Source organism: Triturus cristatus, chromosome 2_1 (assembly GCF_964204655.1).
Source record: "Triturus cristatus chromosome 2_1, aTriCri1.1, whole genome shotgun sequence".
In the NCBI taxonomy this organism is placed as follows: Eukaryota; Metazoa; Chordata; class Amphibia; order Caudata; family Salamandridae; genus Triturus; species Triturus cristatus.
In genome coordinates this window covers 544,688,370-544,708,882 of record NC_140581.1, presented here as the reverse complement: position 1 = coordinate 544,708,882, position 20,513 = coordinate 544,688,370, and the positions used below count along the sequence as shown (strand labels likewise).

The 20,513-nt window shown below is 43.7% G+C and overlaps 2 protein-coding genes and 2 non-coding genes across 4 annotated transcripts; 1 reads left to right on the top strand and 3 right to left on the bottom strand.

The window, feature by feature from the left end:
• Positions 1–12,992: 12,992 nt before the first annotated feature.
• Positions 12,993–16,504, bottom strand: COX7C (cytochrome c oxidase subunit 7C). The gene is made up of 3 exons (XM_085632427.1): positions 16,309–16,504; positions 14,342–14,462; positions 12,993–13,093 (listed from the first exon to the last, which is right to left on the bottom strand). Exons 1-2 carry the CDS (start codon positions 16,381–16,383, stop codon positions 14,346–14,348), a joined length of 192 nt encoding a protein of 63 aa, XP_085488553.1. The 5' UTR covers positions 16,384–16,504; the 3' UTR covers positions 12,993–13,093; positions 14,342–14,345.
• On the bottom strand, positions 13,502–13,563 carry LOC146865610 (small nucleolar RNA Z39). The gene has a single exon (XR_014977648.1). It is a non-coding gene; the product is annotated as a small nucleolar RNA Z39 (small nucleolar RNA).
• On the bottom strand, positions 15,997–16,062 carry LOC146865609 (small nucleolar RNA Z39). The gene has a single exon (XR_014977649.1). It is a non-coding gene; the product is annotated as a small nucleolar RNA Z39 (small nucleolar RNA).
• Positions 16,505–17,125: 621 nt separating the features above from the next.
• On the top strand, positions 17,126–20,131 carry FIG4 (FIG4 phosphoinositide 5-phosphatase). Its single transcript, XM_085632426.1, has one exon. The coding sequence runs from the start codon at positions 17,253–17,255 to the stop codon at positions 19,971–19,973; it is 2,721 nt and encodes a 906-aa protein (XP_085488552.1). The 5' UTR covers positions 17,126–17,252; the 3' UTR covers positions 19,974–20,131.
• The last annotated feature ends 382 nt before the right edge of the window (positions 20,132–20,513 follow it).

The following is a 20,513-nucleotide window of genomic DNA, read 5'->3' as shown; positions in this document are numbered from 1 at the left end:
CCATCCAGTCCATGTTGGCGCTAGGCAGCAATTTGTGTGCCAACATAGGGGGAAATGTCATAAATAAGGTGCATTTCTGCCCTTTCATATTGGCGTAGGGCAGCGCTGCAAGAAGACTTGCGGCGCTGCCCTACGTCAGTGCCTCATAAATGAGGCCCTTTGTTTTTAGCCACACTTTTGACCACGCCCCCAACCACTGACCTTTGGTTTGCTAAATACGGTTTAATTTATTCCCCCAATGTATAAATAATTTTCTGTGGTAATTAGAGGCATTTATGGTTGTCGATAGTTAGCAATAATGAGGAGGCTCAAGTTCTAAAGATTTTCATCAGGAGGGGGTCCTTACGCCTAAAGGTTTTTAACAGGGGGGTCTCGGCATCAGAAAGTTTGAAGACCTCTGTTCTTGACTAAGCCTGAAGGCTGGTCTCCAACGCTAATACTTAGAGAGTTTTCTACGGTTGTCTAAGACCTCTTAAATCACCATAAGGGTTGTTTGGTTTGGTGCAAGGTGTCCACTTACATACGTGTACATTATACACCAGGCCAGCTTCTCACATTGGTGTGCAGCAGCTGGGATTCAAGCTTGCATTGTTTTACCAGATAAATCTTTGTGTTGATTAATTGAAAAACCATCACTAATACTAGGCACATATAATACAAGCTTAATTTCTACTGAACTGAGGGTTGGATAGTTAAGAGTATAGTACACTCTCCTAGAGGTGTTACGGTTAGATGACCTCAGGAAAACCAGTGGGTTAGATGAACAGGAAAGTGTGTTGTCGTGTAGTTCCTATATTACCCATACAGGATTTGCGTGTTCCGGATAACAAAAACTGTGGGTTCTGTGGCAGACTGGCTCTGAGCACCCCTACTGAGAATGTTAGCCTTTCTGTTTTAGCTAGCTCACAGTGCCTCTAGAATTTCCTCTTATCAGGGAGAGAATAATTTCTGGCAACCTCAGAACAAGACACTCGTGCTCACTTATTCGGTCTCAGAGAGTTACACAGAAGAAACAGTTGCGCGTGTTACAATAATAATTTATTGCAGTTGTTCTTCTAGTGTAAAATAGATGTGCTGTAACAATCGTTAGACAGTAGCAGATATATATGACTAGCTGTACAGTGAAAATAAAATGATAGTACAGTTCTACCATCTTGCAATAATCATGAATACATACATGAATATAAAATGCATGATAAAAAATGTGCGTACTCCTACGATGCCTTTATACCCAAGTGTACCTAGCATGTGAGTAGGTGTGTAGGCAAGAATTCCTCTAGGATTTAGTCAAACCCCATTTCCTGAAGTGAGAGAGTATGGGACCCCGTCCTGGTCTCGAATTGGGACACCCCGCGAGGGATGTGTTAGACCACTGTCAGCTGGAGGGTCTGCATGCAGGAGCCTCAGAGTCTCTGGTCAGTGTGTCGGCCTGGAAGTCTCGGTTCCCTCTGTCAACCCTAGCAAGATGTGCTGTATTTATACAAAAAGTATCTAGGGTTTCTTTGTCCCTTGTTTCTTTTATTAGCCATTGTTGGATTTGAGGATGACGTATGGGATGAACCGTGTAAGTAGATATTATGCAGGTGGTGTAGCACCTGCCTGGTTTCCAAGAACCCTCATGAATATTCATTCATACTGTACGAGTCCATTGATGAAGTTATAGGACGCTATTGTTCAGGGAAAACCCCTCTTTCTGCGCCCAGGACTAGAACTAGGTAAAGGTTCTATCCTAAAGGCTTGTTACTGTGTAGTAAAAGGGAGATAATGTAGGTGGTGTATTATATTACCCGGGCCTATATTAGGGTACCTATATGGAACATAACAGTGTGGGACAGGGAATGAAGATAGGCCAGGAAGAGAGCACCTCTTTGGCCTAGAATCTAACCCTGACCAGGTGGAGCCTATTGACTCCCACCAGGAAAATTCAGACCTCCAGAGCAGAACACAGGTGGCCAAGAAGATGCCCCCTTTGATCCTCATGGGAAGGTGCAGAGTAGACCAAGGAGGTCTAGATCCTCCTCTGTAGAATCCAATGCCTCAGAACATTCAGAAGGAACCTCCATTTCTAGTAAAAGGGGGAACTCTTTTGATAGGGAGTACCAACTCCTTGGGCTTGAGAAAGCTAGGCTGAGGATCAGACAAGAGAAGTTGGCCCTTGACAGAGAGTCCCTAGAAGTCCAGAGAGCTAGGAAGAAATTGGGATGAGTCCCATGGTGGCAGCAACAGTGTCCCTAGAGTTTAGAACATTCTTTTGAACTTAGGAACCTGTACAAGATTGTACCTCCCTACCATGTTGGATGTGACATCAACAAATGGATAACTGCTTCAGAAAGGGCCTGTAAAGTTCAAAGGCTCCCTCAAGAGCAGTGGACAGCTATCTTGTGGCTCTCCTTTGCTGACAACGGTAGAGATAGGCTCATCACTGTTACAGAAGAGGATGTTGACAATTACTCACTTTTGAAGAGTGCTCCCATTGATGGGTTTGGCTTAACCACTGAGCAATACAGGATTAAGTTCAGAGACACCCAGAATGCACAAACCCAGGACTGGGTAGATTTTGTGGATAGTGCCATTAAGGCTCTGGAAGGTTGGTTACTTGGCATCAAAGTGCATGACTATCAAGGACTGTGCAGTTTGACTATTAGGGAGCAGATCCTTAATAATTTGCAGAACCAGCTTTTGCATCAGTACCTTTTGGACTCAGATCTGACTTCTCCCCAGCAATTGGGAAAGACGGCAGATAAGTGGGTCAGAACCAGAGTTAAGCAGACAAATCAGAACAATGGTGGTGACCAGAAGAAACAAGATTCTTCTAAAACTCAGGATAAGGGTGGGGACAAGGGCAAAGATAAAAAAAAAGTCTTCCCAGGGGCCCCAAAAACCTGCATCCGGGGGAGGGGAGGCGGGTGTGTCACAAACTTTCAAGAAAGGCAAGAAGAAACCTTGGTGTTACTTTTGTACGGTGAAACCCATTGGACAAATGATGCCGATTGTTCAAAATCCAAGGAGAGTAACCCTACTGCCACTGCCCTCAAGGCAACCGTGCCCCCTAGCACAGGTACAAGTGGCAGTACAGGAAACAAGGGATTCGTGGGGTTAACCTTGGGATCTGAGGTGGATTCTGACCTAGTCAGAACTCCAGCTCAGACTGTTTTGCTCTGTGGTGGTGGCATGGATCTTGCAACCTTACTGGTAAATCCCACTAACTTGAGCAAATACAGGCAACAGCCTTCAATAAATGGAAAAGAGGCCAAGGCCTACAGGGACACAGGTGCCAGCGTTACTATGGTGACAGAGAATCTTGTGTCTTCTGACCAGATCATACTTGGACAAGTGTACCAAGTGACCAATGCTAGCAATGCCAGGAGTGACCATTCCTTGGAAGTTGTTATTCTCAGCTGGGGAGGGGTAACTAGAGGTAAAATGGTTGTGGTATCTTCAGACCTACCTGTAGATTGTTTGTTGGGCAATGATTTTGAAACTTCAGCTTGGGCTGAGGTAGAGTTCAGGACTCATGCAGAAATGTTGGACATCTCTGCAAGTGTGTTTGCTGTGACCAGGGCACAAGCCAAACAGCTTTCCGCTGAACAGGCCTTAGATCCTGGAACAATGGACCAGGTGCCTTCCAAGAGGAGGAGCAGGAAGGGTAAGACGGCTGTGCCTACCCCCAGACTCAGAGTGAGGATCAGTCTCTTGAGGGAGATGATCGTAGCCTCTGTGAAGGTACTGCCCCAGATTACCTTTGAACCTAATTGGGTTGAGTTCTTGGGGGCAGGAGGACAGTCCAGAGCAGATTCGAGTTTGGGGCAGCAAACCTGCCCCTCCCATGAACCCCTCAGACAGCAAGCTGCTGCTGGGAATGTCAGTGTCCCCCATAGGATCTACAGGGAGGAAGGACTTCTTCACTCGGAGCGTAGAGACCCCAAGCCTGGTGCCACCAGGAGGTTGGTTATACCTCAGAAGTTTAGAGGGTTCCTACTCACCATTGCATGACATTCTCCTGGCACGACACTTGGGGCAAAGCAAGACTTGGGACAGGCTTGTCCCACACTTTCACTGGCCCCGTATGTCTGAGGACACTAAGGAATTTTGCCGCTCCTGTGTCACCTGCCAAGCCAGTGGGAAGTCAGGTGGCATCACAAAGGCCCCCTTAATTCCACTTCCAGTTGTTGGGGTTCCCTTTGAGTGGGTTGGAATTGATATTATTGGTCCTATGAACCCTCCAACAGCATCTGGGAAGTTATATTCTAGTGGTAGTGGACCATGCCACTAGACACCCAGAAGCTATTCCCCTTAGGACCACTGCAGCTCCTGGTGGTGGTGAGGGCCCTCTTAGGATCTTTTTCCAGAGCGGGCTTCCCTAAGGAGGTCTTAACTGACAAAGGTACAAACTTCATGTCAAGTTATATAACTGCAACGTGCAAAGAGTGTGGAGTGAATTACACATTTACCCCACCCTCAATGTAATGGGTTAGTTGAAAGATTTAACAAGACCCTAAAGGGTATGGTCATGGGTCTCCCATAAAAGCTTAGGCAAAAATGGGATGTCCTACTATCCCTGCCTTCTCTTTGCCTACAGAGAGGTCCCTCAGAAGGGGGTTGGCTACAGCCCTTGTGAACTTCTGTTTGGGCATCCAGCAACGGGTCCCTTGTGACTGGTGAAGGAGGGATGGGAGTTACCTCTCAAACCTCCCAAACTGGACATTGTGAACTATGTACTTGGTCTGCGCTCCCGCATGGCTGAGTACATGAAGTCGGCCAGCAAAAACCTGGAGGCAAGCCAAGTAATCCAAAAAGCTTGGTATGACCAAAAGACTGTCCTGACTGTTTACCAGCCAGGTCAGAGGGTGTGGTTATTGGAGCTTGTGTCCCCAGCAGCTCTATAGGACAAATGGAGTGGACCCCTCACCATACTTGAACAAAAGGGTGATGTCACCTATCTGGTAGACCTTGGCACTCCCATAAGTCCCCATAAGGTACTTCATGTGATTAGGCTGAAACCTTTTGTTCACAGAACTGACATGGGCTTGCTCATGGCAACTGATAAGGGACAGGAGGAAGAGAGTGACCTCCCTGATCTCTTCTCACAAAACCCTGATGTGGGATTAGTTGATGGAGTAGCTTTGGCAGGCAACCTCACTGATCAGCAGCAGATTGATTGCAGGAGGGTCCTCAATCACTTCAGGCAAATGTTTTCTCTGACTCCTAGTCAAATTATCACTTTATTGTAATGTCCTTTGGCTTGAAGAATGCACCTGCCCCATTCCAGAGGTTGGTGAATAAAGTTCTCACAGTTCTGGAAGCCTTTAGTGCAGCATATCTAGATGATATCGCTGTCTCTAGCGCTCCCTGGGAGATTATCTGGTCCACCTCATGAATGTTCTGGAGGTCCTGCAAAAGGCAGGCCTCACTATCAAGACCACCAAGTGCCAGATAGGGCAGAGCAAGGTTGAATAATTGCTTCACCTGGTAGGTCGAGGCCAAGTTCAATCACTTCAGAACAAAATCCAGACCATAATGGAATGCATTGCTCCAACTACCCAGACTCAGGTCAGAGCTTTCATGGGCCTGACTGGGTAGTAGAGGATTTGTGGATGGGTCGATAGTGACTCCCCTGAATGATCTGACAAAGAAATGCCCAAGAAAGTTCAATGTTAGTTGTCAGAAGGCATTTGATGACCTTAAGCAGGCCATGTGCACTGCTCCCATTCTGTACATTCCTGACTACTCTAAAACATTCATTGTCCTAACAGATGCATCTGAGTTGGGGGTAGGGGCTGTGTTGTCACAACTTAATGCAGAAGGGCAGGATCAACCAGTAACTTATATCAGCAGAAGGTTGACCCCCAGAAACGTTGGTCAGCTACTGAGAGGGAGGCCTTTGCTGTGGCCTGGGCCCTGAAGAAGCGGACACCATACTTGTTTGGTACTCACTTCATTGTTCAGACACACCATAAGCTCATCTTATGGTTTAAACAGACAAAGGGTGGCACCCCAAACTTTTGAGGTGGTCCACTTTCCTACAGAGAATGGACTATACCTAGGTACTCACAAACATTTGCCAGGGGGCCACAAAGTGCGGTCTGTGGTGTGACTGAGGGCCACACAGATGCCAGCAGGGTGGCAGTAGGGGGTTTGGGTGGGTCAGGCATTGTGTAAGGAGGTCTAAAAACATGTTAAATAAACAGCCAAGCATTTATCTGCAGTTTAATAAATGCTTGCCCGTTTATTTAACATTTTTTTCTGAATATTAGGTCTCAGCAGCAAGAGCTTCTGTTCATCTGGAGGGCCAGGTGTAAAAGTCAAGAGGGCCGCAAGCGGCACACGGGCTGTACTTGAGAATCACTGGACTATACAGAGGAACATAGACCTGGGAGTAATAATGCCTATGTAGATGGACTCTCCAGATATTTCCACTTAGAAAATGAAGCCTCAAATGGACACAGTTAGTCCCGTTTTCTTACGTTGGGGGGGGGGGGGAAGCTGTATTTGACTAGTCTCACTGGGATACTGCTAATCAGGGCCCCAGTCCATCTGCTTTCTCCCTAAATTGTTGTGTTCAGTACTTGGGTACATTCCAGATTGGATGCTGGGGTACACTTATAAGTCCCTCGTATATGGTACTAAAGTACCCTGAGCATACGGTAATCCAGGGGTCTCCCATGGGCTGAAGCATGTATTATGCTACCCTTGAGAGACCATTCTAAATGGAACTACAGGCCTGCCATTGCAGCCTAAGTAAACTGGTGCTAGCACCACTTGCTAAAGATATGTTTTCTACATCTAGGGTCACTGCACTTAAAACCTATAAGGCACTCCTATAGCAGGCCTTTGCAATCCTGAAGGCAGGGTGCTTGGTTCTAAGTGAGAGGGTCCCCTGCATGAGCAGTGCACCCCTACAGCCTTCGAAGTCCATTCTCCCGGATTGGCAGTGAAGCAGCCATATACCATATAGAGTGACACTGCGAAATTACGCTATTGCCAACTAGAAAAAGGCTGCAACGAATACTATCATGTTTGGTATAAAACATGTTGGAATCATACCCCAACACTGTAAACTGTGTGGGAGGTATGATTCCAAGCACTGGAAGAGCCCTCTGTGTTTCCGGTGCCAACCTTCTAGACCCTGACAGCACAAAATGGTTGCTGACGATCAGAGACACATTTCTGCCCTCCTGCTGCTGGGCCAAGTCTGCATGAGGGGCACATTTGGTGTCCCGGTGCATAGTCCAGTCCAAACCAGTCCTGGGAGCCGTTGGCTCCGCTCTGGCATGAACCTGGACAAAGGACATGGGACCTCCCCCCTGTCCACACCCTCCCCTGGGAGGGCACCCTTAAACATCCCAACCCTTTCCCTAGGGTACTTAAAGGCTTAACTGGGTGCAGGTCCCGAGATTCGTCGTGCGATAAGATTCAGGTCAGACACCACTTCTACCATCTGGGCACTCAGGACTTCGTTTGGGCTCGACTTCATCTCCCTTCCAGTCTGCTGCATAGTCTGTACCTGAGCACGATACAGAACCCTTCCAAGGCCTGTGGGCATCAAAGACACCTGAAGGAATCTACCTTTGAGCGAAGAAGTCACTCCGCTACATTTGCTGGCAGTGCAACTAAGTTAACCGGTCTGCTGACCCTGGGCTCCTTTGGACTCTGAAAGGTTCTGCAACACAGGTGGTGGTTTTCCACAGCTCTCTCACAAAGTTTGAGGCCAGTATCCCTCGTGGGATTGCAATAATCGAACTCCTGTGCACCGCGTCAACTTGCAGTTGCAAAGGCTTGTTGGCTTCCTTCCAAGAAGATCTTCGGGCTCCAAGAAGCCCAAACCTCGAGCACCTCCAGTGACCAGAATCTTCAGCCACACCATATAATGTGCATTGTGGCCTGCATCTTTTGGTGAGCTGCTTGATATCCTCTGCATCTCCTGTGCCTTTGGCCTGTGGGTCCACTTGAGGGTCACGCTAGTTTCTTTTGGCTCCTGGATTGCTCACGAACTGCCCTGACTACCCTGCTTTTGGTGAGTCCCCAGAACCTTGCTGGTCCCAACATGGCTCCTTCTTCGATCCCTGCGCTGACTGTATTTGCCAAGGCTCATTGGTCCACCCACTGACCCCTCAGCACTCAACATACTTTGTGGGACAGCTCGTGCATGGCTACTGGTCCTCCTCAGCGTCACCTGGTACTCACAGCTGCAGTCAATGTCATCCATCCTGCAACACACGACATCGGAGGGCAATTGCCTTCCAAGTCTCCTGGTCACTCCTCAGTGACAATTGCAAACCAGAAAACTTCCCCAAAACTATATGCAATTGGTCTATGAAATACAACAAAAAAAAACACGTAAGAGAACAGTAGTTTTTGAGATTTATCCATCTGATGTACAAAAAATATGTTCATACTTTAGCCATCTTTTGTTTATATATATATATATATATATCTTTTTTTTTTTTTAAAGGAACATGAGAAGTGGTACATACAAAATTACGGTTGTATGTATTCCTGAGTGACAGACTGTCCCCTCTGCTTGCAGGTACCTCTCACCTAGAATCTACTTTCGGATTTCACTTGACCCTTTTCTCCTTCAGCAGCAGCACTTTCCTGAAGTACTCCATTGGTTTGGACTGCCGCTTCTGACACCACTTCACACGTATGCACCTGGCTTCCCTGGTATAGGCAAGGTGGGTATTAGGGTGTCCACGGGTAGGGTGGCTCTCTAATCTTCTGTCTTCAACAGGGTTTCTTCAGGGTCCACTGGAACGCATCTTTAAAAATACAAGCTCAACTTACACGTTGTGTTGTACGGAGCACGCAGCTGTGTTCCCTCACTGCACACGCTCTCCGTGGGGCTGCCATCTACTCTCCTTGGGTCCCCAGCACTTTTACGTCCTCTTAACATTGTCTTGATCTGAATCATGGTTTATACCACTTTCAGTACGTGGTTTGGTCTCCCCTAGGGTCCATTGTGCATTTTGTACCAATTAGTGTTTCTCTGCTAAAGTATTGTGTGCATATCTCCAGGTAGGAGATATGTTTATGTTAGAGTGTTCTATAATAAATACATCTTTTTATAAATACTGTGTGGTTCTTTTTCACTTAATCTATACTATAAGATTGCATTCTGGTAAAACACGCTGCTTTACACTTCTTTTGGACTAAGCCTGAAGGCTGTGCGCCACAGCTAACACTTCGAGAGCTTTCTACTGTTGTCTAACACCGCTTCAATCCTCACAAGGGTTGCCTGGACTGATGCAAGGTGTCCACCTATATAGGAGTACTTCTTACACCAGGCCAGCTTCTCACTACAACCATCAAAAATTGTGACAGACAACAAAATACATTTCAGCTCAATGGAAATGGGTTCATTTATGGAAGAAAACAGCATCAACGTTAGGCATTATACCACCCTAAAGCCAACATTTTAATAAACCCACAAAATGATTACAATTAGCAACAGTGAACTTGTGTTGAAAACCAAAAATATTCAGACTCAAGCACACCAAACCATGCTAAAATCCCCATTTGAACTGTTAAAAGACATTAGGCCACACGCACTGGTTTCTGGAAAAAGGTTGGGTGAACCTCCATACATGCAGCCTTGGAGGCAACATGAGAAGAAACTAGAGTAAGAAAGGAAAAATACACCCAGGACCACCATGCCAGTCTTATGACACAGTTTTCCTATGCCGACGACACTCCGCTGGTGGTGGCCGTCACGAGCAGGACGCCAGGAAATTCCAGGGCGACCTCTCTGCAGTTGCCTAGTGGATGACCGCCAACTGTTTACAACTGAATACTAACAAGTCTGAGGTGTTGTTGGTGGGAGGGAACCATAGTCACTGGAGTGACCTGTGGTGGCCTGCCAGTCTGGGCACGGCACCTACCCCCAAGCCGGTAGTAAAGAACTTGGGGGTTTGGATGGACAGCTCACTTAACTTTCAGATCCAGACGAAGAGGGTGGCAGGCACTTTTTTTGGTCTGCTACGTGGGCTTAAACCTATTCTGACCTTTTTTGATGCTACAACCAGGCAGACCATTATTCAGGCCGATTTTGTCACGGCTCGATTATGCCTGCTCGCTGTATTTAGGAATAAATCTGAAATACCGAGGCTACAGAGAGTCCAGAATGCGGCCGTCAGATCTCTCCTGGGCCTGCGTAGAACCTGCTCAGTGACCAGTGCTATCCGTCGCCTTCACTGGCGACCGGTAGCCAGGCGCATTGAGTTTAAGGCACTCTGTTGTACCTTTAAAATTCTGAAGCTGGCATCCCCCTATATCCTGTCCGACTATCTCCTTTTCAGGAAAGCAATCAAGATGTTCCTGTTTCTGCCCTCGTAGGCCTTGATCGTTTTTTGCGTACTGCTCTGTTGTTGCTTAGCGCCGGGACGCCTCTTAGCTGAGGCAGCTGTTGCGCTCTATAAAACTGCTTAACATAACATGTTCATGTGGGAGATTAAGTGAAAATAAAATGTTCAGGGAGGTTAGTCAAAAGATCAACATTCTGAAACGCCTCGAGTAATAACAATAGTTTACCAACGCCAAAAAAAAAACCAGATGGCAGAAGCTGGACAGAGTGGCAAAGCACAATTACTATGTGGTCAAGGATAATTCAAGGTAGTCTCTAAGGGGGGGGGGGAGAGTAGTAACAGCACGCTAGATAACAAGACCCACATGATGAGTAGAGGCACTTAAAAATATCTCACAGGAAAAAGTAGAGTGCAGGTACTACCCATTGGACCACATGAGCACTTGGCATGAAATCCCTTCCTACCCATAGGCCCACTTCTAGTCACTGTTACATGGGAGATTCTGGACTAAAAAAAAAAGTCAATGAACTGTCTTTCTAGCCACTCGTAACAATTATGTTCTACTTTTACTCATGCATGGTAAATGTAATTATCATCTAGTAGGTTTTAAACTGTTCTGAGTGTTCGCATTCTCATCCCATTATTGTAAAATGTACATCCTTACCTTATCCTTAAGACATCTTACATGCCCTTATGTATTTGAAGGAAAAAAAAGGGGGGGAGAGATGTGTGGTATCTTTCAAGTGCCCCCTCTACCCGTACAATGGAATGTGCCATTCCCTGGATTCGATTGGTGGAGGATTGCGATGCCGATTTGAATGTTCTCAGCTGCGGCTGTTGTCTTCACGAGGTTGGGCACCTTGTAATGATCTCGCCTTTCCACATATACACCTAGTATTGGTGGCAGCATAAAAAGCGGAGGCAATGTGCTTTATTCCCCAGAAGGAAAGGAAGAGTGATGTTCATGGTTACCTGCCTGTCATGAGATGAGAGTGCATGCTCAACCAGACAAAATGCAGTCACGTAAAGACAGATGTTTCATAACAGTGAATTATTCTGACTTGATCATAACAGGGACAGCACTTCAGACCCGACAAGACTGAACATATTACAGGGTCTGGAGAGCTTTGAAAGCAAAACTTCTAGACTTCACCACTGAACTCATACCCCTTCCCCTTTAGGTATACGACTTGCAGAACTAGCCCACAAGTGTCCTGGAGGTCTTCGCACATAATTACCTTAAAGGCACGGCTACAGGGGCAGGTTGAACTTCCGCAGGTCATAAGATGAAAAGTTGAGGTATTGCTGCTTATTCATTAAAAATATTTCCCTACATGACGGGCAGAATAATCCAGTTCAAATTCATACAATTTTCCTACACTTCTAGGGTCTTCATCAGTATGGCTTGTGCGGGGGATAATTTTTGTAGCAAGGAAGAACATGCATTCCTCCATCTCGCATGGACATGCCCTTTTGTACATGACTACAGGTTTCACGTTGATCAAAAATTGACCAGGATTTATATACAATGAGCTTGGGACCGTAATAGCCCTATGCAAAGACATACTGGTGTGTAAACACAAGACACTAGCACTGCTTATGGCAAAAAGATGATTAGTGATGGGGAGGGGAATGGCTTACAGACCACATACATTTGCAATACACTATCTGATTATTACAGTAGACTCATACCCGACAATATCAAGAGCCAGGGACATATGGGCCCCACTGGAAAAGTATCTGGTTTACCACATATCTGATAAATCATATTTGCTTTATTAGATGCATGCAGTAAAGTATTTCAGTATACTATAGTCATGTCACTATAAGGGACAATGTGTATATTGTAACGAGTGCCTGGATATGAACTCTGATGTGATTTGAATCTGTGCCTCATTAATGCTATACATCAATGATAAATTCAATCCCCCTTAAATGTGCTGTAGAATCCTTGATGTGACTATTTTTCTGTTGGAAACAAAAAACAAAACAAAAATCAAGTCTTAGTGATTCCGGATTACATTAAAAATGAGGATACAATCTTTATTCTGATAATGCAGATAGTTACCAACTTTGTTAGGAAGTCGGAGAACCACAATAAGACTACATTATGCAGATTGAAATACTTGGATAGGTCTTATCCTGAAATGAAGTCTTAAATCAGGCTCATCTGCCAATTGAAAAGAAAGTGCTTCCTTGCCATGGTCTTTACTGCAATATCAAAATAGCAAGAAACGATAGGTGGTTACCATGAATGGGAACGCCCAGAACCACCATATGCCTATTGTGGTTTAGAGGATAAAGATGTACTTGCCTTGGTATGGTTGATATAAGGCCTCCAAATGCAGTGTTCCATCAGGTCACACAAATTGTGCACCAGCTCTAAAGCACCTCAATATTTGATTAAGAACAGAAATTCAGTATTGGGTGCATTTATATAAAGTACAGTGTCCCCAGAAAAGGTCAATCTAGCTTTTAGGGCAACAGATTTACTTGTCTAGTCAATCTGCATGCCCTACTATCCTTTTAACTTTTTGTGAGCAACTGAACACACCTGAAAACAAAAGCAATATAGTGTACTACAATCGTAAGCACTATTGAATCTTCCCAGGTGGAGCACTGAACACATTCCGTAGACCCGTATTGTTAAAATGCTTATGAATACTTTTAAACACAAAGTAAAACTCCAGATAGTGTTATATATTAGGTTTATTTACAATAACAGTGGGAATAGTTTGTGAGGTCCATTCCACCTTACATCAAACTTCTCTGCAAATCTGCACTCCAGAAATCTGAAGGGAAAAAAAGGATGAGATTATATAAAAAAAAGTATAATTTACGTTAAACCACAAATTGACAATGCAACGTAATTTACAAAGACTTTACATTCCCAGTTAGGTCCTTTCCAATAAAGATTTGAAACTGAAATGTTTCAAATCTCAGAGGCATTGCGTAGAAAGAAACCACCACTTTGGCCAACATGCATGAGCTTAAAAGAACCAGACATAAGAAAGTTACATGTCAGGATGAAAGATTTTTCCATGGCGTGGGGCACTAATGTCAAATGAGCATGATCATCATAAAAATATTCAAACAAGCAGAGTGGCTTTTCCTCTACAGGCCTTCTTGTGGAAGGCATGTTTGAGACGCAAAGGATTTGTGTACACAATTGAATGTATTGAAACGGTATCTGGGCATGGTACATCAGAAAGCGTTTACAGTATCATGGTGTTTCATACTGTTATGTTCACATCATATGCACCAGCCCTTCATTATCAGAACATGACTGCCCACTCAAAATATAGGGGAAAAAAAACAAGCATATGATTTTGTGATAAACTGCTTTCTCAACTGAGGGTGGTTTCCGGTATAACAGGTGACTAAACAAACATGTTTCGAAAAATGTGTTTGTTTCTATTCTTTTTTTCCAACACAAGAAAATTGGGCTTCAACCTCTACCACAGAAACCGAACAAAGAATTGGTAAAATAAAGTCATACACCAGACACACATCAAAACGTTACCCAGACAGGGTGGATCTACAACAGACAAACACTTTAATATATGAACTCAAAAGGGGAATCCACCACCATGTCATATCTCTTCCCCCCTCCCCAAACTCCTTTTTGGCCAATACAGTTCGCTTAAAAGTCCTCCACTAGTACTGCCTCTTCCGAGCAAGTCTGATGCTTAAATCACCTTTGTAATTGAATCCAGAACATAATACAATAATACAGCACGTTTCCTGCAAGGGCCTTTGGTCAAATACCCACTCGTATGCTCTGCACAGAACGTCATTAAGCAGTGATATTACTGAACTCCACACACCCTTCACTGTACATGTAGCCTCTTAGCGGCTTACATGAAAAACGTCAGTCAATTTAAGAAAAGTTCACACTCCCATAATCTGAAATAAATGCTAAATTTCTTAAAGGTTAATTACAATAGTGTAGACTGAACAAAACAGCGGCCATACTTTACTTTCAAGACGTGTTTCAAGAACTACAGAAGTCTGCAGGGCATAGAAAGTATTGTACTTGCCTCTTCACTTTTTCAGCAATTGGTGCCTGACAATTACAAAAGGAAAGACAAAGCCACTTCCAAAGAAAACAGTCATCATCGCTAGAAGTCTCCATTTGTTTTCCACGGAAAATGGAATGTTCTGTTGAAAAAACAAAAATTGTATTTCATTATTAGGAAATGATATTAAAGGCATCAACAGGTTTTTGTCTTTTAGGAGAGGAACGTGTCAAGAAGTATTTTTCACCCTCAAAATTTGCCCCGTCTTTAAACATTTCCAAAATTATTCAGATAAATACAAATTCCAAGGAGATATGCAAATATAAAAGGCCTATGGGCAATTTCCCAAAGCAATCCTCAACTACAGTGCCCATCATATTGGGCACAGCAAAGCTTTAGTATTACATTTATTCTAGGCAGTTTAACCATTCCTCTTCTGATAAGCTAAAAAAATTATTTTAATCTAAATTAATACCAATGCCAGTGCTGCTTTGAAATTGAAAACCATTTACAAGCTAACCCGATCGTAGCATATAAGAAAAGAACATGTATTTTATGGGAAATGTAGGTATGCAAAGTTGATGAAAATGAACAGTTACCATGTTAATGCGGTGTGGGGTTTAACGATATGCAGGTTGCAAGCTCATTACGTACAACATAAAGATTCATGAACAAAATGTATTATTTCTGGTGTAGGTGGGATATCCCAAAGACATTCACCAATTTCATCATTTCGCACAGAGATGTATGACTATGGGAAGGTGGTTACTGTTCCTGCATAGCAGCACTGAAATGCACACGATGCTTTCGCTTCCAGTGAAGACATGGAGGTGGTCAGTTTGAGACTTACTTCTAGCCACCCAAGAACGGGAGAAGGTGTCTTGGGGACAGAAAAGAGGCCTTGCCAATTAGCCACAACAATTTTTTGTGTGTAAATGAAGCCTTGTAAATGAAGCGTTTAAACGAACAAGAGAATTTATGGTGCTGGACGCCATTATGCTGAACAGATTCACAATCTTACTTCAGTATAGCAAGCCTTATTTCTGCATGAGAATATCTAAAATATCTCTGTTCATTTACAAAAGCATCGGAGATTTATTCGACTAAGAAAAAAGTTTTCTGCGTTTAAGGGCGAGTACTGCACTCTAAAGTAATATTTTATTTACATATGGTGCGTATATGTACTCCCACTGGTGTCACAGGAAATCCTATGTTTGGGTGACAAGATTTTGAAAAGCAAAAACTAGGCCATACAGAAGCGGGACTAAAGGAAGAAGATGGCCTTCACACCCTCACGTGTGCTGATTTCGCCCGCCTCTTATGGAAACGGGCCCCCGGGGGGGGGGGGGGGTAGCGAACCCCTAACACAATACACCACTCTAAATCAACTTTTACAGAGATCCCTGAACAAAGAGACGGGCTGATGCTCAATTTCTTGCAGTGCGCGTTTACTGAATTTTAAGGCTGCAAATTCATCCCAACGCGTTTCGGAGTAGCAACTAAGAAGCTTCGAAAAGCGTCGGGATGAATTTCTGATTTCTATTGCGTTTAACTAATTACCAATGGGATGAAGGAGGTGCATCACCAACCCAATGTTATACATTCCTTTCAGGATTACAAGGAAAGTTAAAAAAAAAAGCCAACTAAGGCCAACAGCAGGAAAGCTGCGAGGCCGGTGCATCAGAAAGCGTTTACAGGATCATAGACGACCTCATACTTATTTATGCTCTCATCAAGTGCACTTGTTCGGCAGCAGTCGCTGGGCCTAAACGACAAGACGGCGTAGCGTTTAAATTAAAAAAAAAATAAAAACACACAAAATAAAGATTGTAAATTTGTAGACCAATGACAGGCCCGCCAATTACAGCAAATAGAAAAACACCCATACGACCATTACGCGCGAGTAGAGTTAAGAGGCGATACGCAAAAAAAAAAAGCAGGCATTTCCTCCCTCACTCCCATTCCATGTACGCGCGCTATTTGGTTACCTTCCCGGGCCCCTCTTCATAGTGGGACCTGCGGATAACAGAGGTGGCGAACCTACGGACGCTCTGTCCCAACATGATAGCGCCGGGAACAAACAGTGACAGTCTAGCAACCACAGCTTCTTTGCGCGGTACAAAACTTTCTTCCTCTCGCACGAACTCGACCTTCCAAATGATCAAGCGGAAGCGTGAAGAGGTGAAGGACGGGAGGATTATGGGAAGTAGGGGCGGTGCTGTAATGGTTGACGTTCAAGGAATACTGGGAAATATAGTCCATCAATGACCTGGCTACAGCGAGTGCCAGGGTGTCGTAAGAGAAAAGCACTACATCGCCCAGACAAGACAAAGCTTTACAACGTAAACTGTATTTTTTACGACCTGACTCTCTCTGCTTCGTAATAGCGTGGGCTATGAAACGTCTTTCCTTTCACGAAAAATACCGGTGAGCTCTGCTGCTTCTCGATGACAACCTTCAGTATTTTTTCGTTTTAGTTTTTATGACATCAACACCTTTAAGAAACAGAATTATAATGTTCTTTGTTCATGATAATATCACGGTATTATTATGTATTAATTTCAAAATTATAAAACAAGTCACTACCTCGAAATAAAATAATATAACGTTTTCACTATAATTATGCAGCATATATATAAAGAAATGAAGCGTTGATTAGTGAATTGAATACACAATTCTCACTGATTAAGCTAACGACAGCTGTCTACGACTGTTGCGATACTTTCGAAAGATGGCTACTAAATTAAGACGCGCGTATACAGGCTCAACCACTTAGTCCTTTTTCGGTGTCCATTATGTCAAGCACCTGACTGGCAGCGAAGCAAAGCAGTGAAGCTGTTGGTGATATCAGTTGATCTGTGCTTTGCAGCACAGGAACTGTACAGGTGTTTGGCCAACAGATGAGGATCGCATTCCAAGAAACAGGAGCATCATGCCGACCGCTGCCCCCATTATCAGCTCGGTACAGAAACTTGTTCTTTATGAGACCAGAGCTCGGTATTTCTTGGTTGGAAGCAATCACGCAGAGACCAAGTACCGTGTTTTGAAAATTGATCGCACCGAGCCCAAGGATTTGGTGGTCATTGATGATAAGCACGTATACACACAGCAAGACCTCAAGGAGCTTCTTGGACGCTTGGACCTTGGCAACAGAACAAAAATGGGCCAGAAAGGTACCTCCGGATTGTCACGAGCTGTCTCTGCTTTTGGAGTCGTGGGATTTGTTAGCTTTTTAGAAGGTTATTATATAGTCCTGATAACGAAAAGACGGAAGATGGCTGATATTGGTGGACATGCAGTGTACAAAATCGAAGATACAACCATGATTTACATTCCAAACGATTCTGTTAGAGTTACTCATCCTGATGAAGCTAGGTACGTTAGAATGTTTCAAAATGTGGATCTCTCAAGTAATTTTTATTTTAGTTACAGCTATGATTTGACCCACTCTCTTCAGTACAATCTATCTATCTTAAGGATGCCCACTGATCTACTGAAAAAAGAAACTACTCCACAAAGTCGGCAGGAAAGTTTTGATATATTTGAAGATGAAGGGCTTATCCAGGGTGGAAGTGGGGTGTTTGGAATCCGCAGTGAGCCATATATGAAGTACGTATGGAATGGTGAGCTTCTGGAGATTGTGAAAAACGTAGTGCATTACGACTGGTTACTGTACATCATTCATGGCTTCTGCGGGCAGTCAAAGCTGTTAATCTATGGGCATCCAGTATACGTCACTCTGATGGCTAGAAGATCCAGCAAATTTGCTGGAACACGTTTCCTTAAGAGAGGAGCCAATTGTGAGGGTGACGTTGCCAATGAAGTTGAGACTGAACAGATTGTCTATGATGCTTCAGTCATGTCTTTTACTGCTGGGAGCTATTCGTCTTATGTTCAAGTTCGAGGGTCAGTGCCATTGTACTGGTCTCAGGATATTTCAACTATGATTCCAAAGCCACCAATAACATTGGATCAAGCGGACCCATTTGCACATGTAGCTGCATTACACTTCGATCAAATGTTACAGAGGTTTGGTTCACCTATTATTATTTTGAATCTCGTCAAGGAGAGAGAGAAAAGAAAGCACGAAAGAATTCTTAGTGAAGAACTTGTTTCTGCTGTGACTTATCTTAATCAATTTCTGCCCCCAGAGCACTGCATTGAGTATATTGCATGGGACATGGCTAAATTTACAAAAAGCAAACTATGTAATGTTCTTGATCGACTTAATGTGATTGCTGATAGTGTTGTCAAGAAAACAGGGTTTTTTGTCAACCGACCAGATTTCTACTGTAGTACTCTGCGACCAGATGAGAAATGGAATCAACTTGGTGGAGTAGTTCTATCAACGGGTCACTTACAGACAGGTGTTCTTCGAACCAATTGTGTTGACTGTCTGGATCGTACAAACACTGCCCAGTTTATGGTAGGAAAATGTGCGCTAGCCTATCAGCTTTATTCATTGGGACTAATTGATAAGCCAAATCTTCAGTTTGACACGGATGCTGTTAGGCTGTTTGAAGAGCTGTATGAAGACCACGGTGACACTCTTTCCCTCCAGTATGGTGGTTCCCAGTTGGTTCATCGAGTAAAAACGTACCGGAAGATTGCACCATGGACCCAGCATTCCAAGGATATTATGCAGACTCTTTCTAGATACTACAGCAATGCCTTTTCAGATGCTGACAGGCAAGACTCAATAAATTTGTTCCTAAAGGTGTTTCAACCCACTGAAGGAAAGCCTCACCTCTGGGAACTTCCCACTGATTTTTATTTGCACCACACAAATACTATGAAACTTTTACAAACAAAGAGAAGCTATACCTTTTGGTGGACACCAGAGATACTAGAGCATTTGCCATTGCCATACGATGAAGTACCTTGTGCTGAAAACAGAAGAAAGCTGACAATAAAGAAATTTAACAAATATGATGAAGAGACAGATATCCATAATGAGTTCTTTCGGCCTTATGAACTTAGCAGCTTGGATGACACTTTTTGCTTAGCAATGACAAATTCTGCAAGAGACTTCACACCAAAAAATGTTGGGATTGATCCAAGCCCTTTTACTGTGCGTAAGCCAGATGAGACTGAAAAATCTGTGCCGGGGAACAAGACTAACAAGGATGAAACTGTGCTACAACGTAAAACAGCCGCAAGTGCCCCTCCACCACCAAGTGAGGAAGCTGTTTCCAGCAGTTCTGAGGATGACTCTGGAACAGATAAAGAAGATGAAGGGGCAGTTTCACAGCGTTCAACACCAGTAAAAATGACTGAAACTAGTGATGGCACAAAAACGAATGAAAACTCATTCCAGCCATTTAAGGACATTTATGGGATTAACCTCTCGGACCCTCCTTCAGAAGGTGACCTTCAAGTGTATACAAGGTTTGTTCAGCTTGGACATAGTCAACAGAAGCAAGAGAAGAATATTCAGCAACTAAGATCAGTGAACTTGGAGAATGTGTTAAATGTAACACACATCTCCTCATTCTCTCAGGACAGCATATATGAGGTCCAGCCTCCTAAAGTTGATAAAAAGTCAATTGAGATTTTCACTGCGCATATCCAGGCTGGCAATGGACATATGCAGCCAATGGCAAAAGACGATGTCCTTATGTATCGGGAGTATATTAGAAACCGATATATGTGAAAACCTTCCTATATAACTTTAACTTGAAAGTGCACACCAATAGTTGAGAAAAAGTATGTTATTTCCCAGAAACCCACCAAACTAAACATTATCATTGCTTATTTACATTAGTAACTACTTCCTGATTAAAAGTAACCAAGCAAATATGGTAAATGAAATAACTTATTCAGTGTGTAGTCTTGTGATAAACACCAGCATTGAAACAATATTATGAACAAGACGAGATGTATTACGGTTTTGTTGATCATTCAGTAGGTGGATGTAGTTTACACACTTGATATCTATTTAGTATGGAAACAATAGGGACTTTGCATTAGACACGGTCTTGACCTATATGGATCAGTAATGAACGTTTACTTCTGGGCTAACACTCTTTCTGTCTGTATTAGACTACATAGACACTAATGGTGGATGTTTCTGCAACATTATTTTCTACTCATAGTGGGTCTTTTTTAAATGTTAAATATTGTACAAAATCTACCCATATTGGGGCAGGAACACTTAATCTCTATCAATATGCTTATCTTTACAGGTTGAGTG

What these genes read in the sequence shown, in the direction of transcription:
- COX7C (XM_085632427.1), bottom strand. Translation starts at nt 16,383, where the DNA reads ATGTTGGGACAGAGCGTCCGTAGGTTCGCCACCTCTGTTATCCGCAGG. An exon ending in ATGAAGAGGGGCCCGGGAAG is followed by an intron (nt 14,463 to 16,308) that starts GTAACCAAATAG and finishes TTTTTTCAACAG; the next exon opens with AACATTCCATTTTCCGTGGA.
- FIG4 (XM_085632426.1), top strand. Translation starts at nt 17,253, where the DNA reads ATGCCGACCGCTGCCCCCATTATCAGCTCGGTACAGAAACTTGTTCTT.